The following is a 25109-nucleotide window of genomic DNA, read 5'->3' on the forward strand; positions in this document are numbered from 1 at the left end:
AAAGAAAACTTCCTCCTATTAGAACCCTCCTTAGGTAAAAAGAACTTTGTGCTGTTCTCTAATCAGCGGTTTCCCAACTCAACAATCAAGGAGCCGGTTAAAATTGCAGATACCCAGGTCTCACCTCACAAACTTAACCCAGAGATTTGTAGATTTGATATAGGGCCAGGAATCTACATTTTAACAAACATCCAGATTATTCTGAGGCACAGAATCTGAGGATCACACTTTAAGAAATATGAGCATAGGAACTAAATGCCAGGCTGTTCTCCATACCTGCTTAAAACCTTAGGGTTTTCTTTTGGCCACTACCAGAAACTTTCCTAGAATTATGTAAAAATTGGTAAAGTCATATTTTAATTTATTGTTTAAAAAATAGATGTTTTATTCATCTAATAAATGTGAATGTATTTTCATGATTTATAGCTACAGGAATGGGTAAGCTGTCTCTGTCAGAAATGACAGTGTGCCTTGGGAAAGGAAAATGCACAATTTTAACAGCAGAATCCTTTGATGTACTCATAATGTTAGTTTATCAGCAAGGCTACTATCAGCCTTAGCTTTTTCCTCTTAAAAAAAAAAAAAAGACAACATACATTTCTAATGGTAGAAGCTATCTTCATCCATCTCTGTTACTATAGAAGTTTCCTTGAGATAAGGATTTTAAAAAGGTGATAACATTTTCATTCTGCTGGCTTGCAGCACTGGGTAGGCATTTAGAAAATCTCTTGTTTAGGTTTTCACACACCTATGTATAGTAAAACTCTCCCCACCTCCCCTGCCTCTGTTAGCCCTGGCAAAACTTTTGATGTACACTATAAATGTAGATTTTGAAAAATACAAAATAAGTTTATTTTCTCCTGTCTGATTTTCCATTAGCACCTTTGGGTTAGATTCTAGCTGACTTGCCTTTTACAATATAGGTCAGAAACCAGTAGGTGTCCAAGCAGAGGTTTTTGTAACTTTCCATACCTCCACTTCAGAAATTCCCTGTATCTTTATTTCTTCCTTCTTCGCTATACATATTAGCAGGAAGCAGATAGGTAAGAAAGAATCAGGCACAGCAACCTTCAGTACAGTAATAATAAAAGCCACAACTTTGAAAACTTGCTGAGAAGCAGAACCAGGCATTTCATATGTTGTGGCCTAGTCCTCTAGAATTCCAAATAAAGTTCTTGACAAGAAATCCTTTGGACTTTGAATATTAAATGTGGTTATTGGCCATATAATAATCAACATAAGTGGGTTTTCAGTGATTATTAATAGTTGGTTGTTGCCTTGAAATACTAAGGGATAGAAGGAGACAAGCTAGGCCTCCACCACCATCTTTGCTCTGGTAGGCCAAGCAGCCATGGAAGAACTGTGTGTGTCATCATTATAATTGGTAGAGCAGCCTTAAGTAGCCAAAACAAGGAAAACAGGAAAGTCTTCTTTCAGTGTTCACTGCTGTGGCAGCCACCCAACTTGTACCCAGCTCTTCCTCAGGGATTATCCAGAAGAGAAGAAGACAAGATAAGGAGAGTAGATAGAGTGATCAACCACTGAAGGGATCTAAAGGAGACAAATCAAGGCCGATTGGATTATCGAGGGCCTTCTGAAGATTCTAAAATGGGAAACAAAGTGGTAACAAGCCCCAACATGCAGGGAGAGATAGTTCAGACCAAGTTTCCACTGGAAGGAACACCAGGTAAGGGAAAGTACAGTGAACAAGGAGTTTCAGGTCCCAGCCCTACATGTTTATAACTGTGTGATCCTGGACAATGCTTCATTTCTCTGAGCTCGAGTCTCCTCGTTTGTTATGAAGGGATAAGAGTTCCTGCCTTAGTTATCTCCTAGGTGATCAAGTGGTATCATATATATGAAAACATTCTCTCAAACCCAAAGTACCACATAAAAGTTGTGTATTTTCTCTCTTCCATGTGTTGAGGAAAGGATTTAGGGTGGGAAGAAAAGAATCTTTGGAGTGTTACATGGATGTTAGGGGAAAAGAGCATGAGTATGGGTACAATTATAATGGCCACCTCTGTGAGGAAAAGTACTCTGCTTTCCAGTCAAAAAGAAAAAACTTACTGAGTGTGGGCTTCAGAAGTTGTGATTTGACCTGGTGGGCTGATGTATCTCTATAGAAGTATGAGAGCTTATTTGCCAACAAAAAGTGTCCCATTAATTTTCAGTTCTGAGAGTAATAACAACTTAAACATTTGTTGAGCACTGTACTAAGCACTTTATATTATTAATGTATTTAATTCTCACAACAATGCTGTAAGATGTAGATAGTCCTATTATCTCCTGTTTGCCAATAAGGAAACAGAAGCACAGAACATGCCCCAAGTTCACACAGCTAGTAAATAAACAGTGGAGTTTGGATATAGTCTCAGTGGTCTGGCTTCAGAGCCCAGGCTTTGAACCCCCCAGTATACTTACTCTTAGAGTAAGTCACCAAAGGTTTACAAACTGGGTATGGAAGCAAGATTAAGGGGAGACAAATAGATTTGAACCAATAACTCTTCAGTTATTCCTATTTGGATCAGCAGCGTTAAAATTAGGATTATTCATTTCTGTGCTTTTTTGTGTTGTTCCTAGACAAAGAATCTTTGTAAAATTCCAATTTGATTTTAGCAGCAGTGATAGGCAAGGGGATTTTCCCCCATTGCTTGGACATGCTTGAAAGAATCATTGTAGTGAGGATGCAATGATAATGGCTCCATGAGCCCATGGGGAACCCATAAAACTAGGGAAAAAGAAGCCCAGCACCTGAAAATCCTTTCCAGACCTCTTCCTGCTCAATATTCTCCCTCAACCCTGGCCAACCCACAAAGTTGAAGTACTGTTCGTTGTGCAATAAATAGGTTTTGAATAAAGTTGAATCGCAATTTAGTTCATTCTAGCTAACTGGGCCAGAGTCAGCTAGGGCACATTCTGTAGCAGACCAGCATTGGCCTATGTTTATACAGAACCCACCTGGGAAAAAACATATAGAAGATTAATGTCCTGACTCAACCCCCAGATAGTTCCTTCACCACAAAATTAGGCTCCTCAGTATAATCCTCATTAACCTCAACCCCCATCTGGACTTACCCTCCCTTCAATACATACACAATAAAGACAGCATTGGGGCTTTTAGTTGATACTCTCCCTTGTCTACTGAAACTTTCCTTCCTCTAATGTGCATCCTTCGGGTCATTTATCTCTCGCAGATACAAGTTCTAAATGGAAGGCCTTTCTCCCCTTCTCAGTAAACCTCCGTTTTAAGAGAAGGACATTTTAACAGAGGCATCTGGGTGGCTCAGTTGGGTGAGCATCCAAATCCTGATTTCAGCTCAGGTCATGATCTCAGGGTCGTGGGATCGAGGTCTGAGTTGGTCTCCATGCTGAGCACAGAGTCGGCTTGGGATTCTCTCTCTCCCTCTCCCCCTGCTTGCTCTCTCTCGCTCTCTCTGAAATAAATAAATAAAATCTTTTTTTTTTTTTTTTAAAGAGGGACCTAACAAAGACATTGCCTTCTGTATATTTATCCTTAATGCTTAAACTGAATTTTGTGGTGGAAATTTTAGGACAGGTAGATATTTTGGCATGTCTGAAATCAGAGGAGGAAGGATGTTCTCTTTTGTTCTGAGAAGGCTCTATCCCTGTGGGACTAGAATCCAGGTCTCCTGACTGATAATCCAATGATCTTCCTATCTCACCTGCTGACTTTCGGATCAGACTGAGGCTTAAGTCTGATTCAGTCAGATTTTTCCCTTGCATTAAAACAACAACAACAAAAAAAAACTCTGATGTGTTACCTAAACTCAGTAATCACTTCTGATATTTATAACTGGATATTGAGTATTTTGAATGGCATTTTGAGCTTTAAACAATTTCCATATACATTAGTACTAAAAATGCCTTGACATCACAGAACTAATGGCTACAATAAGCGTCAGACATCCAAGTAAACTGGTTTTTATATTTTATATTGTGCTTGATCTTTGAAAAGACAACAAGATTCAGGATCTGAGGTTTAGGTCACTGAAGAGATTGCATCAACATCCACCCATTGGTAGGTTCCATCTCCAGAGAAATTCTCAAGGAGACCAGAACATGTTTAGCTTGCTGTGATCCAGCATGGCAAATGAGAAACTGGGTTCTGTGATCTTTTTACTTGCCAGTAAGGGGAGAGGGGTAAAGGGATGGGCCAAATAGGTGAAGGGGACTATGAGATACAAACTTCCAGTTATAAAATAAGTAAGCCACAGGGATATAAAGTATACCACTGGAAATATAGTCAATAATATTACAGTAACTTTATATGGTGACAGATGTAACTAGACTTACTGTGGTGATCATTTTATAATGTATAAAAAATGTTGAATCACTATGCTGTACCCATAAAACTAATGTAATATTGTATGTCAATTATACTTCAATAATAAATAAACAAATATTGCCACTGGAACTTGTACAGTCTTAGCTGAATTATACTTTCAGTTCTGCTATGGAGATACATTATTTTTTATCCTATTAAAATGTTTCCATGGCTAAAATGAAAATGAGAGAAAAATATTTGACCATGGCCACATGATATGCCACATATCTGTGAATATTCTATATGCTTTCAGACATCATTTGCATACTTACTATTTTATAATTAAAACATGTTTTGAAACTGAGATCATAATTTGTATAGCAAACCTAAAAGATCAAAGCTCTTCTTCCAGGCTTGCTAAGGTATGGTTTAGTCAGATTTTTTTTCAAGGACCTTAACAAAGTACAATCTCCACGCTTTGCTCTCTTTAAGACATGTAGCACTTCAGTCAGATAACAAATCATCTGGCATCAATTGTCTGTTCTAACTACATTATATGCAAAAAAAGAGGGAAAAATATCCATTCATATCTCCTGTGTAAATTCAGATCTCACTACTGGAGACTCATTCTTCCCATTGTCAGTTGAATTCTCTGTCAAATCTCCAAGCGAGTGAGCCTTATATCAAGGTGGCTAAGAAGTTTTATATTCACTAGTTTAGTGCCTTTGATCTTTGTCTCTAATTGGAAGAGAAACTTTTAAGATTACCTGAACTCCAAAGGTTATTTTGGTATACAACGCTAGGGATGATCACTGTGTGGTAGAAAATTACAAAAGAGATATCATTGGGGCGCCTGGGTTGGTTAAGTGTCTGACTCTTGGTTTTGGCTCTGGTCATGATCTCAGGGTCATGGGATCGAGCCCCACGTCAGACTCCGCACTCACTGGGGAATCTGCTTGAGATTTCCCTCCCTCGCTCTCTCCCTCTGCCCTTCCCCCTGCTTGTGCTCTCTCTCTCTCTCTTTCTCTCTCCCTCTCTCTTTCTAAAATAAATAAATTTACTAAAAACAAACAAACAAAAGAGATATCATTGTTGGGGCTTCAACATTAGTGGTGTTTCTGTACCAAAAGGTTATTTATATTCTTGTGCCTGCTTTTTCAGAGTTCTATTTTTTACTTTTTTAGAGTTCTATTGTTTGAAAATGGACCTAAGATTCAAATGCTTTATCTTTTGATAGAGTTTTTACTGCAATTGCTTATGGAGTTATGGCCATTGGAGAAACACTTGTTTTGGCACCTGAATATTCGAGAGCCAAATCTGGGGCTGCACATCTGTTTGCTTTGCTGGAAAAGAAACCAACTATAGACAGCTATAGTCAAGAAGGGAAAAAACCAGTAAGCACAAATATGATTTTAAATGTCCACATTATTAATTATACACATGAATGCTCTCTATATAGAGACTTAAATGAAGGCATTATTTGATAACTTTGGAAAAGATAGTGCTATAAAGAATTAAAAACTTGTATAAAATAACTGTTATGGCTACAAAGAGAGAAAGGGGGCCTTGTCTTAAGCAAATTTTCACCTCTACTACTAAAACATATACATGTTTTATCTTAAAAAAATATACTTCTAGTTTATTTGCCTGATGCCTTGAGAATGTTCTTGAACAAAGAATTGATTTATATATTTAATTTTATTTAGACAGCTGAAACTTTGGCTGGATGTATTGGATGAAGTCTTGGATGAAGATTTGCATTAGAGTTAATTCGTTTTTTTCTCTGATAATTCGTACAAAGTGAATAATGCCTGCTGTTTCGATACCATATTTTATGGAAAATATATCTGCAATAAGAAGAGGGAAAAAAAGGAACTATATTTATTAAATTCACACATACACAGACACACATATTTAACCACAAACTCTAAAAGACCATGAATATTAAAAGAGAAATAATAGTGAGATTGTATAATTTCAAAACAAGCCTCTTAATAGTATCTTATACATTAAATATATATTCAATTTTAAGACTTATCTAGACAGTTTAAATTTAAAAGTAAGAATAGCCATTAGGTATATACTTAGAAGAAATTTTTCATTTAAAATTATTTCCCCATTAGAATTTTAACAGTAGATTTATATGTATGATAGCTTAAAATTGTATATTATCCTTAAAGCTACTTAATTATTAAAAGGAATGCCAGTCCTTAGTTACAGAAATAAAAAGATCTTGAAATTCTCAAAATAAAATGCTCAACAATGCATCATAGTCAAAGTAAGATTTCATATTTGTCTTTTAGAAAGTAAAGGATATAGAAAACTTCTCTTTAATCTTAGGATTTAGATGTATAATAACATTGCTACTCATTTCTCTCAGAACATTACAGTAAAGGGATTGAGTATCTCACAGATAAATGTCTTCATAGAACTACATTACATGGCATGGAATATGGAAATGTTTCTTATAAAGACTGTAAAATTAATTTATTTAATCATTTTATTTAATATACAAATACTTCTAAATATCACTCCCTGTGCTTTTAAAAATTAAAATCTGGGAAAGCAAAACTGGCAAATGTTGATAATTATTGCAGCTGGGAGATAATCCATTACATTTTTCTCTCTCTGCTTTTGTAGATGTTTGAAATTTTCCATAATAAAATGTTTAAAATAGGTGTGCCTGGGTGGCTCAGTCGGTTAAGTGTCTGCCTTTGGCTCAGGTGGTGATCTTGATGTCCTGGGATTGAGCCCCAAGTCAGTCTCCCTGCTCAATGGGGAGTCTACTTCTCCTTCTCCCTCTGCCCCTCCCTCTGCTCAAGCTCTCTCTTTCTCTCTCAAAAAAATAAGTAATCTTTTAAAAAAATATTTAAAATAGTAAGAATAAATTTTAAAATGTATTAAAGTCTAGTAGTATAAAATCTCTCTATGCCTTTTCCAGAGCCACAGAGCGTACACAAAAATAATGCACTCTTCATTATTCTGTAGTTCCCAGGTTGATTTTGTTAAACATTTTTGCATAAATAATATTCATTTCAGGGAAAAGCAGAAAGCACTGAATAAGCTAAAAATAAGCTACTACAGCACTTAACATTTTGGCATATATCCTAACATTTCTTTCTTTTGACAACACAGTATCATCATCAAACATTTTTTGATGCTCTTGTCCTCCACATACCCCTGCCTTCTGCCTGTATGCTGGGTTCAGAATATGCTGAGCATGACTATTAAACCTGACTATTTAAAATGCAATTGAATGAGGGCAAGCAAACATGAAGTTCAAAAGAATCCAAAATCTTAGAACCAAATATATAAAGGGAAAGTTAATCATTTAGTGATAGTTCTGGAAAGTCTTTTGTAAACATCCTTGGTATATATATAAGTATTGGTTTACAAATTAACAAAAGAGATTGAAGCATAGAGAGAAAAATAAACTTTTATTTATTTATTTTTTAAAGATTTTATTTATTTATTTGACAGAGAGAGACACAGCAAGAGAGGGAACACAAGGAGGGGGAGTGGGAGGGGGAGAAGCAGGCTTCCCGCCGAGCAGGGAGGCCAATGCGGGGCTCAATCCCAGGACCCCGGATCATGACCTGAGCTGAAGGCAGACGCTTAACCATCTGAGCCACCCAGGCGCCCCAGAAAAATAAACTTTTAGGCATCACTGCTGAATAATGATCAATTGAAAACAAAGATAAGCCCAAATTCAAAGCATAATATATATTAACTGTAAAACATGGTCCAACTTAGAAAAATAACATTTATACATATAGTTTATGAGGACCCCAGCTATTCCAAATTAAGCAATAAAGGTCTGTAAAAGACAAACTAAATTTTTAAAGATATTTACAATTATTCAGAACATTTGGTCAAACAGCTAGTCTGCAGATTAGACTATGTCTAGGTAGTGAAACCAAAGGAAACCAGTGCTTTTTAGGAACTTGGTGAAGTCCAGTAATGGAGACAAGAAGTACAGATGTAAAAACCTAAACAAAAGTGACAGAAATGATCAGGCAGTCAACAGCTCTATAGAGAGGAATACTGTTTAAAATAAAATGGTTGTGGAAATATGCATAATTTTCAGGAAACACTCAGCCAATGTGCTATAATGTGTTACAATCTTTTAAGTTATCATTCTAAACCCTGCCAACTTTCTTTCGCAGGATACATGTAAAGGGAATATAGAGTTTCGAGAGGTCTCTTTTTTCTATCCATGTCGCCAGGATGTTCTCATCCTTTGTGGCTTATCCCTCAGTATTGAGAAAGGGAAGACAGTAGCATTTGTTGGGAGCAGTGGCTGTGGAAAAAGCACTTCTATCCAACTTCTGCAGAGATTTTATGACCCTGTACAAGGACAAGTGGTAAGACTGATTTTAAGTACTGCTTATCTAGGGTTTAGTGGTGCTATTCTTAAACATTCCCTTGGGCTTAATCATCCTTACTGGTTTGAATAGGGTAAACAGGGCAGTAGTTTAAAAAAAAAAATCTCTCTCCCTTAACTAAGTGGACAAGCAAACCAATAACAAAAATGATGGATAGGACTTTGAGACTAAATACAAAATACAAAGACTCAAAGATTCTTCAGTCATGATGGTGACAGAAATTTTGATCTTAAATTGAAGACAACACAAACAAATGGTAAGATATTCCATGCTCATCAATTGGAAGAACAAATATTGTTAAAATGTCTGTAGTACCCAAAACAATCTATGGATTTAATGCAATGTCTATCAAAATACCAACAGCATTTTTCACAAAGCTAAAACAATCCTAAAATTTGTATGGAACCACAAAAGACCCCAAATAGCCCAAACAATCTTAAAAAAAAAAGAAGAGCAAAGCTGGAAGCATTACAATTCCAGACTTCAAGTTATATCACAAAGCTGTAGTAATCAGAACAGTATGGTACTGGCACAAAAACAGACACATAGATCAATGGAACATAATACAGAGTCCAGAAATAAAGCCACACCTTTGACAAAAGGAAGAATATAGAATAGGGAAAAGACAGTCTCTTCAATAAATGTGCTAGGAAAACTGGACAGTTATATGCAAAAGGATGAAACTGGACCACTTTCTAACATATATAAAACAACTCAAAGTAGATTACCTACATGTGAGACCTGAAACTACAACAGTCCTAGAAGAGAACACAGGCAGTAATTTCTCTGACATTGGCTATAGCCAACATTTTTCTAAATATGTCATCTAAGGCAAGGGAAATGAAAGCAAAAATAAACTATTGGGACTACATCAAAATAAGCTTTTGCACAGTGAAGGAAAACAACAAAATAAAAAGGCAGCCTACTGAATGGGAGAAAATATTTGCAAATGATATCTCCAGTAAAGGGTTAATGTCCAAAATATATAAAGAACTTCTACAACTCAATACCAAAAAGAAAAAAAAAAAATCCAATTTAAAAATGGGCAGAGGACCTGAAGAGATATTTTTCAAAGACATACAGATGGCCAACAACACATAAAAAGGTGGTCAACATCACTAATCATCAGGGAAATGTAAATTAAAACCACAATGACATATCACTTTATACCTGTCAGAATGACTAGAATCAAAAAGATAAGAAATAACAGATGTTGGCAAGAATGTGGAGGAAAATGAACACTCATGCACTGTTGGTAGGGATGTAAATTGATATAGCCACTGTGGAAAAGAATATGAAGGTTCCTCAAAAAATTATAAGTAGAAATACTATATGATCCAATAATTCCACTACTGGATATTTACCCAAAGAAAATGAAAACACTAATTTGAAAAGATATGTGCACCACTGTGTTTATTGCAGCATTATTTATAATACCAAGATATGGAGCAAACTAAGTGTCCATTGATAGACAAATGGATAAGGAAGATGTGAGATGCATATATATATATATATATATATATATATATATATATATATATATATATATGCAATGGAATATAATTCAGCCATAAAAAAGGATGAGATCTTGCGATTTGTGATAACATGGATGGACCTAGAGCGTATTATGCTAAGTGAAATAAGTCAGACTGAGAAAGACAAATACCATATGATTTCACTTATATGGGGAATCTAAAAAACAACACAAATGAATAAACAAATAAACTAGCAGAATTAGACCTATAAACACACAGGAACAAACGGATAGTAGCCAGAGGGAAGGAGGGGGATGGGCAGAATGGATGAAGGGGGGTAAGTAGGAGATAGAGGCTTCTAGTTATGGAATGAATAAGTCACAAGAATAAAGGGCACAACATAAGAAATATGGCCAGTAATATTGTACTAGCCTTGAATGATGACAGATGGTAGCTACACTTGTGGTGAGCATAGCATAATGTATAGAGAAGTTGAATCACTATATTGCACACCTGAAACTAATGTAACATTGAGTGTCAACTGTACTCAAATTTTTTTAAAAATTTAAGAAAAATTAAAAGTCTACAAATTAGAAATTTTAAAAAAGAAAAAAAGGAATTTTGATCTTAAAAGATATGGAATTCTTTTAGAATACAGGTGTTAGAGGAGGGTTCTAATATCTGTATCTAGGCTCTTTCTTTATTCTCTTGGTTTAAGACAGAGATAAATTTCCTCTGCCACCCTGTTTCAGGCTTCCTACTCTTCCCACTGGCCTTCTCCACCCACCAACTCCCAAAATTTTAAGCATGGTTAGGGCTTACCTAAATCAGCTCCATTAAGTCCTGCATCCTGATCTCAAAAAAAGATGCAACCTCTCTCGCCTTAGAATCCCAGTGACTTTTTCTCACCTGGCACCTTTCTTACTCTTCCTTATATTCAGGTTTTCAATATCCTCTCCCCACAACCAGCACCACATCACATACACACACACACACCTTCCTGTTCTGCCTCCTCCTCCCCACAAAAAATCCTAAGCCCCTAAAAGTCAAAGACTGTCATATTAGTCCTCATTCTCCTGCAATTTACAGGATGGTTCCCCCCCCATCACAGATTCTCAATGACTATTTGCAAAATAAAATGGTCCAGAATGGCTCCCTTGTTACCAGTGGTAACACTGAGTTAACAATTAGTCCAAAATTAGGTAACAGTCATCTATTTGCACATAACATAGCACATCCCTCCTTTAAACCTTCCAATGGCTTCCTACCACAGTTAGAATAAAACAGAGTCCATTCCATCAATCATGGTCCTTCATGATCTGGTCCCTGCCTCTCTCTCCAAACTCCTCTCCTACCACTCCCCACCTTATATACTGTGTGTTGTCTCACTGGCTTCTTTGTGTTCTTTAAACTCACTTAATGGCCTTCGTTCTTGCTGTTTCCCTGATTGGAATTTTCTCGCTCTAACCTCTTTGCTGACTACTTACCATTCAAGTCTCAATCTAAATGCTACTTCCTTAGGTAGGGTTTCTTAGATTACTCCGTAGAAAATAACACATTCACCAACCTGCTTCCCACTTCCTCCCCACATCCTCAGTCACTCTCAATCCCATTATCCTGTTTTCATGACACTCTTTTTTGAGTTGCTTATTTGTTAGTGTGTTTATTGACTGCCTGTCCCCACTAGAATATAAGCTGCAGGAGGGCAAGAGTTTTGTCTTGCTTACCACTATTTCCCTGGTACCTGAAAAGTCCCCATCAGCTAGTAGGTATCCTCATCAAATGCCAGTTGAATGTTGTTATATGTTCATGTGAATAAGCATGGTTGTGTACAAAATGACATACCTCTATATGTGGACTATTGTATCAGTCTACACCTTCTCTCTCTGGGCTTTAATAAAGTGGGGTCCTGTTACAGTAGAGGTTGTTCATTTGCCATCTGACTTCAGCACAAAGCACCAGCTTTACTCTGGACTCCAGGCAAGTCTCTAGACTATGTGGCCGTTCGTAGAAATGTCAAGAAAGTTTAGGAGTTGGCATTTTAGTCAGTTACACTCTGCTTCTGTGCAGTATGATTTACGATACATCCTTGGGTAGCATTTTACTGTGAGGCAGCTTGAATTCCTACCCTTCTTGTTATAATTTGTATATGTTTGAATATAGGAACTGTAACATGATACAGTTGTTGGATCTTCACATACCATTCTCCATTTTGCTCTTGGCAGCTGTTTGATGGTGTGGATGCAAAGGAACTGAATGTACAGTGGCTCCGTTCCCAAATAGCAGTTGTTTCTCAAGAGCCTGTACTCTTCAACTGTAGCATTGCCGACAACATTGCCTATGGTGATAACAGCCGTGTTGTGCCATTAGATGAAATAAAAGAAGTAGCAAATGCAGCAAATATTCATTCTTTTATTGAAGGTCTCCCTGAGGTAAGAAAAATATCTGAAATCTTGAATTACAAAGCTGCCAAGTAAGCCTAAGTGCTTTTATGTGCTACTTGAATTATACAACTTATTTATTGCTAGCATCTAATATAAAGTTATATGTAAAAAGCAAAGATTGAGATGTTTCTGGACTAGTTTTTCCAAGACCAAACTGTATTAATATTCACTGAATATTAATTGATTTGATTGATTTGATTCTTTACCTTTTATCCATATACACTCTACTCATGTCTATACCACCATCATCCTCTCCAACCCCTGGACCACTCCGATAGCATCTTAGTCTGTCTTCCTGCTGCCAGTCTGCCCCATTATAATTCTTCTTCCTCACACTAACTAGGGGGATCTTTTAAAAACATAAATTAGATTCTGTCCCTTCCTGCTTAAAACTTCCTAATGGCATCCCTTTGCACTTAAAAAAATGTTCAAATTTCTTATGTGGCTGGCAAAGCTTTCTGTGATCTGGTCCTGCTTGCCTCTCCAGTTCCTTCCTTACCATATGCTCATTCTGCTCCAACCACACTGTCCTCTTTTCTATCTCATGAACACACCAAGTTTTTCCCTACGTCAGGACATTTACACTTGCTGTTTCTTCAGCCAGGACCTCCCTTCCTCCGGCTCTTTGCAGAGCCAACTCCTTAACTTTCGAGCTCCTTGAAATGTCATCTTTGCCGAGACCCTCCATGGCCACCTTACTTAGAAGAGTCCCCACCACTCCTGTCACCTACCACATATTCATAACATTTGACTTTTACTCTTAAATTGTTCATTATCTTTCATTATTTCTGTTGTCCTATTTCCCAAATTTACCCAAAACTACATTTTGCAGAGATTCAGTATGCTAACTTTTTACAATAAACTTTAGAAACCAAGATGATGTTATTTCCTAAAAGAAAGAATGACTTGTTTCTCAGTGTTTTTAACGTTAGTTTACCTTCATATCACCATTACCCAAAAAAAAAAAAAAAAATATGTAGAACCATAAAGAAATCTGGTGCCAAAATATCATTTTGGAATAGGACATTGGACATCACATCTAGCAGCAATGTAAATGATCATTTGTTGTAGTGAGGAAAAGAGAGGGAGTTGGGAGATGATTTAGGAGCTATTTCCAGTGTTATGAATGCCTGAATTAGTAATTATAAAGTGAAATAAAACAAGGAAAAGGATTTAAAAGATATTGGAAAAGTGGAATTACCAAAACATGGCTCAGGAATGTCTGTGAAAAGTGAGCAAGAGGGGCGCCTGGGTGGCTCAGTTGGTTGAGCAACTGCCTTCGGCTCAGGTCATGATCCCGGAGTCCCGGGATCGAGTCCCACATCGGGCTCCCTGCTCGGCGGGAAGCCTGCTTCTCCCTCTCCCACTCCCCCTGCTTGTGTTCCCTCTCTCGCTGTGTCTCTCTCTGTCAAATAAATAAATAAAATCTTTAAAAAAAAAAAAAAAAAAAGTGAGCAAGAAAGTGTACGATACACTCGACAGCCTGCTGGAATAAAAGCACACAGAGTGTGTGATGAGCTTACAAAGGCAGGAGTGACAAATTCTTTAGGAGCTCAGAGGAAATCACACAGAAGATGTTGTTTTAAATCGGATTTTGAAAAATGAGTAGAAGTTCCCCAGGCAGAGAGGAGACAAATCCATACTTAGAAGACAGAATAGGCTCACATGGAAACATACATATATAAAAGAGTTTCAGGTGTTTGGAAGGAAATAAATTTAAAATCCTGAGCATAAGGCATAAATTGGGGAATTGAGAAGAGGCCAAAACATGAGCAGAGACTAAATGTGAAGGTTCTGATATACTAGGCTAAGAAGCTTGGACTCTGTCTTATTGGAAATAGGAAACCACTAGACATTTTTAGGCAAAGAAATAATGTGATCAGATTTTAAAGCAAAAAGTTGCTGCCGAAACTCAGCCTCTTGTTTGCTCATCCAGGAGGCACTGTGGCCTTTGTGGTAATGGCAGAGATTGGCATTAAAAGGACAAGCCCTGGTGCTTTACAACATTCTGGATGAGAGTAGTGCAGGTCCACACTTTCTGTTCCCCAGTTCCAGTTTCCAAAAGCTGTTAAACTCCATCCCTTACACACAAATTTTGTATGTTTGGTGCAGACTTATTTGGTGGCCAAAATGATGTGAAGCCATATGTAGTCTTTATTAATCCTACTTAGAATGAATAATCAAATATTTCTGCACAAATATTCATATGTTTGATTACCACTTGCTTCCCCAGAACTTCTGGGGGTGTTATTATATATCACATACTAAATATATATTATAGTATATACAATTTGTAGTATATTTTCTTCTAAAGTCAAACAAACAAGGGGCACTTGGCTGGCTCAGTTGGTAGAGCATGTGACTCTTGATCTCAGGGCTGTGAGTTCAAGCCCCATGTTGGGTATAGAGATTACAAAATAAATAAAGTCAAACAGGTTGTTTGCTTTTTTTTTGAGAGAGAGAGAGCGGGAGGGAGGGGCAGAGCAGGAGAGAGAATCTTAAGCACAGAGCCCAACAAGGGGCTCGATCTCACAACCCTGAGATCATAACCTGAGCCGAAATCAAGAGTCAGAAGCTTAACTAAGTGAGCCATCCAGGTGCCCCCCAAAAAAGAATTCTTAAACAGATATAGACCTAAGGGTTTCTGGTAAGGGATTGTGGACCTGACTGGCAACTCAAACTCAGAGGGTGAATAGCAAGGCATCAATTTGGAGAATGCTAAGGGTAACATCTATACTATATACTATGGAGATGACCTGCAGACATCCAGAAATACCCACCTAGGAGGGGAGTTGAAGCAACACGGCCTTGGTCTTGAGGATCCTCTGAGAAACTTACCAGGTATAGATGCAGCTCTCGATCAGGACACATCAAGGCTCCTTGAATAAGACTTCAACCACTGAAACCACCCTAAATTTCTCTCCAGGGTTTGCAGGGATTCTCTAGAATACAGTTGGTTAGGATTAGACTTTCTGATGTTCTCTCCAGAACCCAACTGGCTTTTAGCCCCAGGTTCGTATCAAGGAGTCATTGTTCCTTAAGCATGTCATAAACAGGTTGCATATTTTAGGATACTCACCATCCATCCCAGTGTTTGCCAGAAAATTGATTTAGATTTTCAGTTTAAACAGCAGAATGAGGGACGCCTGGGTGGCTCAGTTGGTTAAGCATCGGCTCAGGTCATGATCTCAGGGGACTGGGATCGAGCCCCCCTGAGTTGAGTCAGACTCCCTGCTCAGCAGGGAGCCTGCTTCTCTCTCTCCCTCTGCCTGCTACTTACTCTTCTTGTGCGCTCTTTCTCATAAAAATAAATAAAATCTTTAAACAGGAAAGTGAAACTCTGTAGTTCTTTTTTTTTAAAGATTTTATTCATTTATTTTTTTGAAAGAGGTCACGTGAGCATGAGCAGGGGGAGGGGCAGAGGGAGAAGCAGGGTGTCCACTGAGCAGGGAGCCCAATGCGGGGCTGGATCCCAAGACTCCAGGATCATGACCCGAGCTGAAGGCAGACGCTTAACCGACTTAGACACCCAGGTGCCCCTGTAATTCTTCATTAAAAAATGAAAACCTTCACTCTGAGTATCTGAAAATGTTTTTAGGTTGGTATTGAGACAATGTGTATATTGACATTTATAATCTGTTCTGCTTAATGATGGACAAAAACATCTGAATTTAATTTTCATCCAATTCATTCTTGATGCTAAGATCTTCCTGCAATCCAGAGAAGGCCAAGAAATGCAAAGTGATTTCTAAGCTAGTATTGTTATCTTCTTCAGCTACACTAGAATAACCCGTGTACAATTTAAGCTAGACTGGCAGGAAGAGCTATAAACCATTATCATTTCCACCCAATCCTCTCTCAGTTTTTGGTTTAGGGTTGGATTCTCTAATTTGGATGGGAACTTTGTGGTGTGTGGAAATGAATGACATAGTTTTATCTGATTATCCTGTCCTGTGATTCCAAATTTAATAAAATGTATTTTAGAAGGAAGGGGCCCAGTGTGCTGGCAGTCCTAGATAAAAGCACAGAGGAGATAAAGTCTGGTTTTTTTTGGAGAGCATTCACTTCAGAGAAGACACTTTTACTGGGCTTTAGTAACTCAGACACCATTGTTTTATATAAAGCAAACAACTGTGCATTTTAAATTGAAAAATGAACTTTGAGGTGAAGTAAACACATTTATCATAAGGCTGTGTCACAGGCTCTCTCGATACCCACTCCACCCAAATGGTACCCCTTGAAGGCAGTCAGATGTGAAGGGAAAGGCAATTAATTCAAGCTTCTCTAAGTCACTAAGACAAACAAACAGCATGTTAATCACATGCTGCATCTTCTCTATGATGCTGCTACAGGATCCACCTTTAGAAGGTTGTATAATTAGACTTGCTTTCCCACGAGAGTCAATCCATCCACACATTCTTGTCTAGATATCAATAGTATATATTTGTTAGACAACTGTCAAGGGGTATTAGAAAGCAGTGTGAAACCTTGGAGGAAAGTAGAGTCAATGGGACAATCTAGAAAGCAAGTGGGAGCCTGCTTGTACCAACTGAACTGACTGGTCATGATTTAGCAGACTACAGCAGCTTCAGGATACTCCTCTAGCAGTTTCTTTATTCTTCTGTGGAGGAAAACACTGGAGAAAAGGTCACTAGTAAGTAGGAGGGCCATGGAAACATTGGGAGTGCTAAATGTCACTGTTATGGCCTGAAAAGATGAACGGACTGTCTACAGACACCAGCCTAATTTACTGCTAGGAAGATACCTGCGGGACGGAGAACAGGATCCCAGTCCCTGGAGAGGTGTGCCCCTAGAGTTTGGTGAGAGCCAGAGTGAAGAAACCCAATGATTTCCTTGTTTTTATATACTTTAAATCATTTTGACCTGAAAATAGAAGGTAATAGAATTTAATGCAAAAAGATTTGTGTTTACTGAAAACATTCGCCAGTAATTTTTTTCTTATGCTTTAATTCAAACAATCCCTTTGTAGAAGCCTAATGGCAAAGGTCTGCTGTTTGTGATCTGCGTAGATATGTAAATGAGATGGTAGTGTTTACTGCTGGTTTAGCGTTTATTTGCAACAAAGCCCAAGAATAGATTTCAGCACTTGTTGGGACACAAATTTTCAAGAGTAGCAAAATTTGAAATATTTAGATGGTTCTCGCCCACTGTTGCCATGCTAATTTAAATAACCAAGCCTTGCTTTCTTAATTGCATGTTCCTGTAATAGAAATACAACACACAAGTTGGACTGAAAGGAACACTGCTTTCTGGAGGCCAGAAACAAAGACTAGCTATCGCAAGGGCTCTTCTCCGGAAACCAAAAATTTTACTGTTGGATGAGGCCACTTCAGCCCTTGATAATGAGAATGAAAAGGTAACTTTCTCTTATTTCATCTCAGAATATTATATCAAATAAGAGAGTGGAGTATTGTGGAAGAAATCAAGGTCAGTTTGGGGCAAGAAAGACCTGGAGAGAATTGTAATCATAGGGTCACAAGTTCTAATTAAGGTTCTGGCCTTTAAAAAAAAAATGTTAGAGGCTGGTGGGTAGGTGGGAGGGAGTTGGGACACAGGGCATCTTATGTTCTAGAAGGGTTTTCTCACTTGATTTATCAGAAAGGCCCAATTCTTGAAATGTTTCTCCAGTCAAGTAAAAAGCCCAAGAAAAATAACTTTCCTATTTATTATTATGTTTATGATACCAAACAAATTAATAAGGCAATCTGCATGCCTTAAAAGAGTAATCTACACTACAGTGTCAGAGCCTGCTAGTTACTCCCTCTTCTATAGACAGTTAGCTCTGTTTGAGAAGAAAACAAGGGAAAAAAAGAGACTGACAATAGACCTACATTGCAGGCTCCTTCGGATGTTAAATTTTGCTATGTCCTTGTGCTCTAATGGTTTCTTGCACATAGTAGGCACTTATTTGTTAAATGAACATTGGTAATTTACCAAGTGCCCATTATATGCTATTATCTCAATCCTCACAACTTGATGAATTAGCTTATTTTATTAGCCATATGCATTTTATAGGTTAGCATACTAAGGCTTAGAAAAGTTATGTAACTTCCCTGAGTTTAATAGAGGGTGTCTGATCTAAGAGTTTATGTGGTTAACCATCACACAATTGGTATTTGTAAATGATTATCATTCTTGACTTCTAAGTAGACAGTGTGTTAATGAAAGAAAAAAACATGATTTTTTGAATCAGACATACCTGAGCTGTAATCCTGGATTCATCAGTTACTAGCAGTATGACCTTGGTCAAGTGACCTGGACTTTTCGAATCTCAGTTTATTCATCACAAAAAAAAATATCCCCCACCTTATGGGGTTATTGCAGGGACTTAAATTAGATATCCATCATTGGGATGAATATTTTATATATTCAATAAATACTGGTTTTCAGCCTCACTCTCATTTCTTCTGTACAACATTATAACCCATCATAGCTGAGACTTTAGCCAGAATAATTTTATAGCTAAATTCTACCAAAATAAATAAATAAATGCTATGAGAAGAAATGGAGTAAGTAAATTAGACATTCTACTTAGGTGTGGAAATATTACTTTCTGACTCTTGAGTTTGGAACCACCTACTTACATACAGACAACCACCTCATTTTTATTCATTATCACAAAAGCTTTTCTAATTAGAAGTCTAAATGTGTCTATAATTACTTTTTCTAGATTTCTATTGAGTATGGTGAGTATTTCACAAAGCAGGGCAGTTGCCTTTGGGGATAAGCAAATACACAAAGAATGTTATTAGATTACCTTTACCAATTTGATTTGGGTAAGTTTATTAGCATCTAAGTCAAGCTAGCAATCACAGGTCCTTTTCTCTTCCAGGTGGTTCAGTATGCCCTCAATAAGGCCAGAAAGGGGAGGACTTGCCTAGTGGTTGCTCACAGACTCTCCACAATACAGAATGCAGATCTGATAGTGGTCCTGCACAATGGGAAAATAAAGGAACAGGGAACTCATCAAGAACTCCTGAGAAATCGAGATATGTATTTTAAATTAGTAAATGCACAGTCAGTGCAGTGATGCTGTTGGAGTTAGCACATACTTTATCTTTGTGTAATGCAAAGAAAGTACTTAGTAATTATTTGGCATGCTTTGATCTCTTTTGTTACATGTATCAATATCCGGAATCATGCTATTCAAGTACAGACACGTTCTGTGTACACAACATCTTCTCTTCAGATTTTTTAAAGGAAACAAAATTTGCTAAACTCATGTGAGATAATGCCTGCTTCCCTCCTTTGTAAAAATGTTCTGACCCATGTGTTTGTAAAGAAGTTTCCTACAAAATGAATCTATTTTCCTGTCAACTTCGACTATAAAATTGGGAATATATTCCAAGAGAGAAAAATTATCCAGTTAACTGAATTGAAAGATTTTAGTAAAGAGAGAGATGTAATTGGGGCTGAATGATTTTACCGTGGAGCTTCCAGCATTTTGTAACACATATTAAAGCACTTTGAGCAAGTCCTATTCTTCAGACCATAGGACTTTCTCTCATCTCTCTCTCAATGTTTCTTTTAATGAATATCCAGTGTTCCCAAAATTCAGCTATATCCCTTTATTAGGGGGATAGGGAGGATTACAATGTAAAATTTCTGGCAGAATTAGATAGTTATCTTCCAATTTACCAGTAAGTGAAATGCCTCACATGATCCATCCTGAAGATTTCATTATTCCAAGCTTTAGGTTTTGCAGAATTACAGGCATATTTGTGTATGAACACTTACTTACTTAAAATAAGAGTTAGTTTTATTATTGGTGAAAAATTTTAAAAGCCATCTTCTATTATTCAATCAAGTAATTTGTTTAAATTTTACATGTACTTTATTTTATGTAATATATTATCTAAAAGTTCAGTGTAAATAACAATATTGGTAAACTGAGTCATATTTTCCACTTACTTATGTAATTTCATCTAGTGATATTATCTCTATTTTTAATTGTATCTTCTTCCATTTACAGTGACACAGCCAGTTGCCAATAATCAGAAATATTGTAAAAAAAAAACTAAAACCATTTGTGCATATGCCACTTTTTTTAAATGAAAAATAAAAATAGGAGTGGGGGTTGAGAACGGATTTATTGTTTAGAAACATTAACACTGAAAGCCTGTGGCTACTTTTTTTATTTATTTAAATTCAATTTAATTAACATATACTGTGAGGTAGAATTTAGTGATTCATCAGTTGCATACAACACCCAGTGCTCATTCCATCAAGTGCCTCCTTAATGCCCATCACCCAATTAACCCATCCCCCCAACCACCTCCCCTCCAGCAGCTCTCAGTTTGTTTCCTATAGTTAAGAGTCTCTTATGATTTGCCTTCCTCTCTGGTTTTGTCTTATTTTCTTTCCCTTACCCTGTGTTCATCTGTTTTGTTTCTTAAATTCCATATATGAGTGAAATCAGATGGTATCTGTCTTTCTCTGACTGACTTATTTTACTTGGCATAATACCCTTTAGTTCCATCCACATTGTTGCAAATGGCAACATTTCATTCTTTTTGATGGCTGAGTAATATTTCTGTGTGTGTGTGTGTGTGTGTGTGTGTGTGTGTGTGTACCACCTCTTCTTTAGCCATTCATCTGTCCATGGACATCTGGACTCTTTCCATAGTTTGGGTATTGTGGACATTGCTGTTATAAACATTGGGGTGCATGTGCCCCTTCAAACCATTATGCTTCTAGCCTTTGGATAAATACCTAGTAGTACAATTGCTGGGTCGTAGGGTAGCTCTATTTTTAACTTCTTGAGGAACCTCCCTACTGTTTTCCAGAGTGGCTGCACCAGTTTGCATTCCTACCAACAGTGTAAGAGAGTTCCCCTTTCTCCACATCTTCACCAACATCTGTTTTTTTCCTGACTTGTTAATTTTAGCCATTCTAACCAGTATGAGGTAGTATCTCATCCCTGATGCTGAGTGATGTTGAGCATCCTTTCATGTGTCTCTTGGCCATTTGTATGTCTTCTTGGAGAGAAATGCCTGTTCATGTCTTTTGTTGTGGCTACTTTGCTATTATACATGGATATAGAGGTCTCGGTGGTTTCTGTTTCCAGAGTAGGGAGGGCAGGAGGAAAAGCACAGTACTGTATGGCTTTGCTTAAAAGCCTCAGAGCAGGAGAACCTCAGGCTCCAATTCTGTAATCCCTCCTAGATTGGCAAACACAGGCATACCTCATTTTATAGAGTTTTGTTATTGCACTTCATTATTGCAATTCAACTTTTAAAGTAGTCTCCACACCCAATGTGGGCCTTGAACTCACAGCCCTGAGATCAAGAGTCATATGCTCTACCAACTGAGCTAGCCAGGCACCCCTCGATATTGCATTTTTTACAAATTGAAGATTTGTGGCAATCCTGCATTTAGCAAGTCTATCGGTGCCATTTTTTAATAGCATTTGCTCACTTCCTGTCTCTGCGTCACATTTTTGTAATTCTCAAAACATTTCAAACTTTTTCATTATTATTATTATATTTGTTATGGTAATCTGTGATCAGTGATCTTTGATGTTGCTATTGTAATTGTTTTGGGTCACCAAAAACTACACGCATTAAGATGGTGAATTTAGATAGATGTGTGTGTGTTCTAACTGCCTCACCTACTGGCCATTGCCCTATCTCTTTCCCTCTCCTCAAGCCCCCCTATTCCCTGAGACACAATATTGAAATTAGGCCAATAATCCTACAATAGCCATAAGTGTTCAAGTGAAAGGAAGAGTCACCCATGTCTCACTCTAAACCAAAAGCTAGAAATTATTAAGCTTAATGAAGAAGGCATGTCGAAAGCTAAGATAGGCCAAAAGCTATGCCTCTTGCACCAGTTAGCCAAGTTGGAAATGCAAAGGAAAAGTTCTTGAAGGAAATTAAAAGTTCTACTCCAATGAACACACAAAGGACTATAAAAAAGTGAAACAGATTTATGGAGGAAATTTTGTGTTCTGGACAGAGGATCACACCAGCTACAACATCCCCTTAAACCAAAGCCTAATCCAGAGCAAGGTCCTAACTCGCTTCAATTCTATGAAATCTGAGGAAGCTGCAGAAGAAGTTTGAAACTAGCAGAGGTTGGTTCATGAGGCTTAAGAGGCCATCTCTGTAACATAAAAGTGCTAGGTGAGGGGTGCCTGGGTGGCTCCGTCAGTTAAGTGACTGACTCTTGATTTTGGCTCAGGTCATGATCTGAGGGTCGTGACATCAAGCCCTGCATTGGGCTCCATGAGATTCTCTCTCTCCCTGTCCCTCTGCCCTTCCCCTGTTCTCTCCTTCTCTCTTTCTCTCTCTCTCTCAAAAAAAAAAAAAAAAAGCAAGGTGAAACAGCAAGTGCTGATTTAATGTGCAGCAAGTTACCCAGAAGATCTAGCTCAGATAATTAATGAAGGTATCTACTAAACAACAGATTTTCAATGTAAATGAAACAGTCTTACATTGGGAGAACACACCATGTAGGACTTTCATGGCTAGAGAGAAGTCAATGCCTGTCTTCATAGGCTGGCTTCACAGACTGACTCTTGTTAGAGGCGCTAATGAAGCTATTGGGTGACTTTAAGTTGAAGTCAGTGCTCATTTGCCATTCTGAAAATCCTATGGCCCATAAGAATTATGCTAAATCTACTCTGCCTGTGCTCCATAAGTGGAATAGCAAAGCCTAGATGACAAGAACATCTGTCTACAACATGGTTTACTGAATATTTTAAGCCCACTATTGAGACCTACTGCTCAGGAAAAAAAATTCTTTCAAAATATTACCTCTCACTGACAATGCACTTAGTCACCCAAGAGCTCTGGTGGAGATGTACAATAAGATAAATGTTGTTTTTATGTTTGTTAACACAGCATCTACTCTGCAGCACCATAGATCAAGGAGTAATTTCAACTTTCAAGTCTTATTATTTAAGAAATACATTTCATGGGGCTCCTGGGTGGCTCAGTCGTTAAGCGTCTGCCTTCGGCTCAGGACATGATCCCAGGGCCCTGGGATCGAGCCCCGCATCGGGCTCCCTGCTCCACGGGAAGCCTGCTTCTCTCCCTCCCACCCTCCCAGCTTGTGTTCCCTCTCTTGCTGTGTCTCTCTCTGTCAAATAAATAAAATCTTAAAAAAAAAAAAAGTACATTTCATAAGGCTATAGCTGCCATACATAGTGATTCCTCTGATGAATCTGGGCAAAGTGAATGGAAAATCTTCTGGAAAGGACTCACCATTCTAGATTCCATTAAGAACATTTGTGGTACATGGGAAGTGGTCAAAATATCAACATGAACAGGGGTTTGGAAAGAGTCGATTCCAGCCCTCATGGATGGTGTGGAGGGGTTCAAGACTTCAGTGAAGGAAGTAACTGCAGATGTGGTAGAAATAGCAAGAGAACTAGATGTGGAGCCTGAAGATGGGACTGAATTGCTGCAATCTTGTGATAAAACTTGAATGGATGAGGAATTGCTTCAAATGGATAAGTAAAGAAAGTGGTTTCTTGAGATGGAATCCACTCCTGGTGAAGGCTCTGTAAAGATTGTTGAAATGACGAGAAAGGTTTTAAAATATTGCATAAACTTAGTTGATAAAGCAGAAGGGTTTGAGAGGACTGACTCCAATTTTGAGAGAAGTTCTGTAGGTAAAATGCTATCAAACAGCATCACATGCTACAGACAAATCGTTCATAAAAGGAAGAGTCCATTGAATCAGCCAACTTTACTACTGTCTTATTTTAAGAAATTGCCACAGCCACTCCAGCTTCAGCAACCACAGTCTGATCAGTCAGCAGCCATCAAAATCCAGGCAGTACCCTCCGCCAGCAAAGAGATTATGTCTTGCCGAAAGCTCAGATGATGGCTAGCATTTTTTAGGAATAAAGTATTTTTTAAATTAAGGTATGTACATTGTGGGGCTTTTTAGAAATAATGCTATTGCTTATTTAATAGACTACAGTATAGGGTAAACATAACTTTTGTATGTACTGGGAAACCAAAAAACTCATTTGACTCACTTTATTTTGATATTTGCTTTATTGCAGTGATCTGGAACCAAACTCGCAATATCGCCAAGGTATGCTTATACCTGCAGTGCCTACTTTCCCCTTGAACCTGTCAACACCAACCCCATGGTCATACCTACAGACATCAATAAAACACCTTCCTTTCTAATTAATAGCCCCACCTAATTTTTATTACGTTTTATTACAAAAGATTTTAAAGGATGCTCCATAGGCAGCATTCTCTTAAAGTCACTTCTCTCACCAGGACAAGCAACCATGCTGAGAACTGGTGTCCCAGACAGTTCATAAGAATCTGTGGGGTAATCAGCGAATAAAGGTGGAAAGTAAGTAAAGACCAGCTGCTTTGGGGACTGACACAATTCAAAAGTATAAAATTGCTGTACTGTTCTTTAAATGATTTTAAAATATATCATTTTAATTAAAACACTAGTTTAGCACCTTGTCCCCCAAATTATTCCAATCAGCTATGGAATTTTGTACTTTGAAGAGCTCAGGATT

General features: G+C 37.7%; 1 protein-coding gene across 1 annotated transcript in view; it reads left to right on the forward strand.

The window, feature by feature from the left end:
• ABCB5 (ATP binding cassette subfamily B member 5) overlaps window positions 1-19643 on the forward strand; it is a 115966-nt gene extending 96323 nt beyond the window's left edge. Inside the window, exons 23-27 of the mRNA XM_035021432.1 lie at window positions 5526-5682; window positions 8455-8652; window positions 12374-12580; window positions 17823-17969; window positions 19446-19643. Of these exons, the coding sequence (XP_034877323.1) occupies window positions 5526-5682; window positions 8455-8652; window positions 12374-12580; window positions 17823-17969; window positions 19446-19643 (907 nt within the window). The remainder of the gene's footprint in view (window positions 1-5525; window positions 5683-8454; window positions 8653-12373; window positions 12581-17822; window positions 17970-19445) is intronic.
• Window positions 19644-25109: the final 5466 nt, after the last annotated feature.

This window comes from Mirounga leonina, unplaced genomic scaffold, assembly GCF_011800145.1.
Source record: "Mirounga leonina isolate KUSES-001 unplaced genomic scaffold, KU_Mleo_1.0 Mir_174, whole genome shotgun sequence".
In the NCBI taxonomy this organism is placed as follows: domain Eukaryota; kingdom Metazoa; phylum Chordata; class Mammalia; order Carnivora; family Phocidae; genus Mirounga; species Mirounga leonina.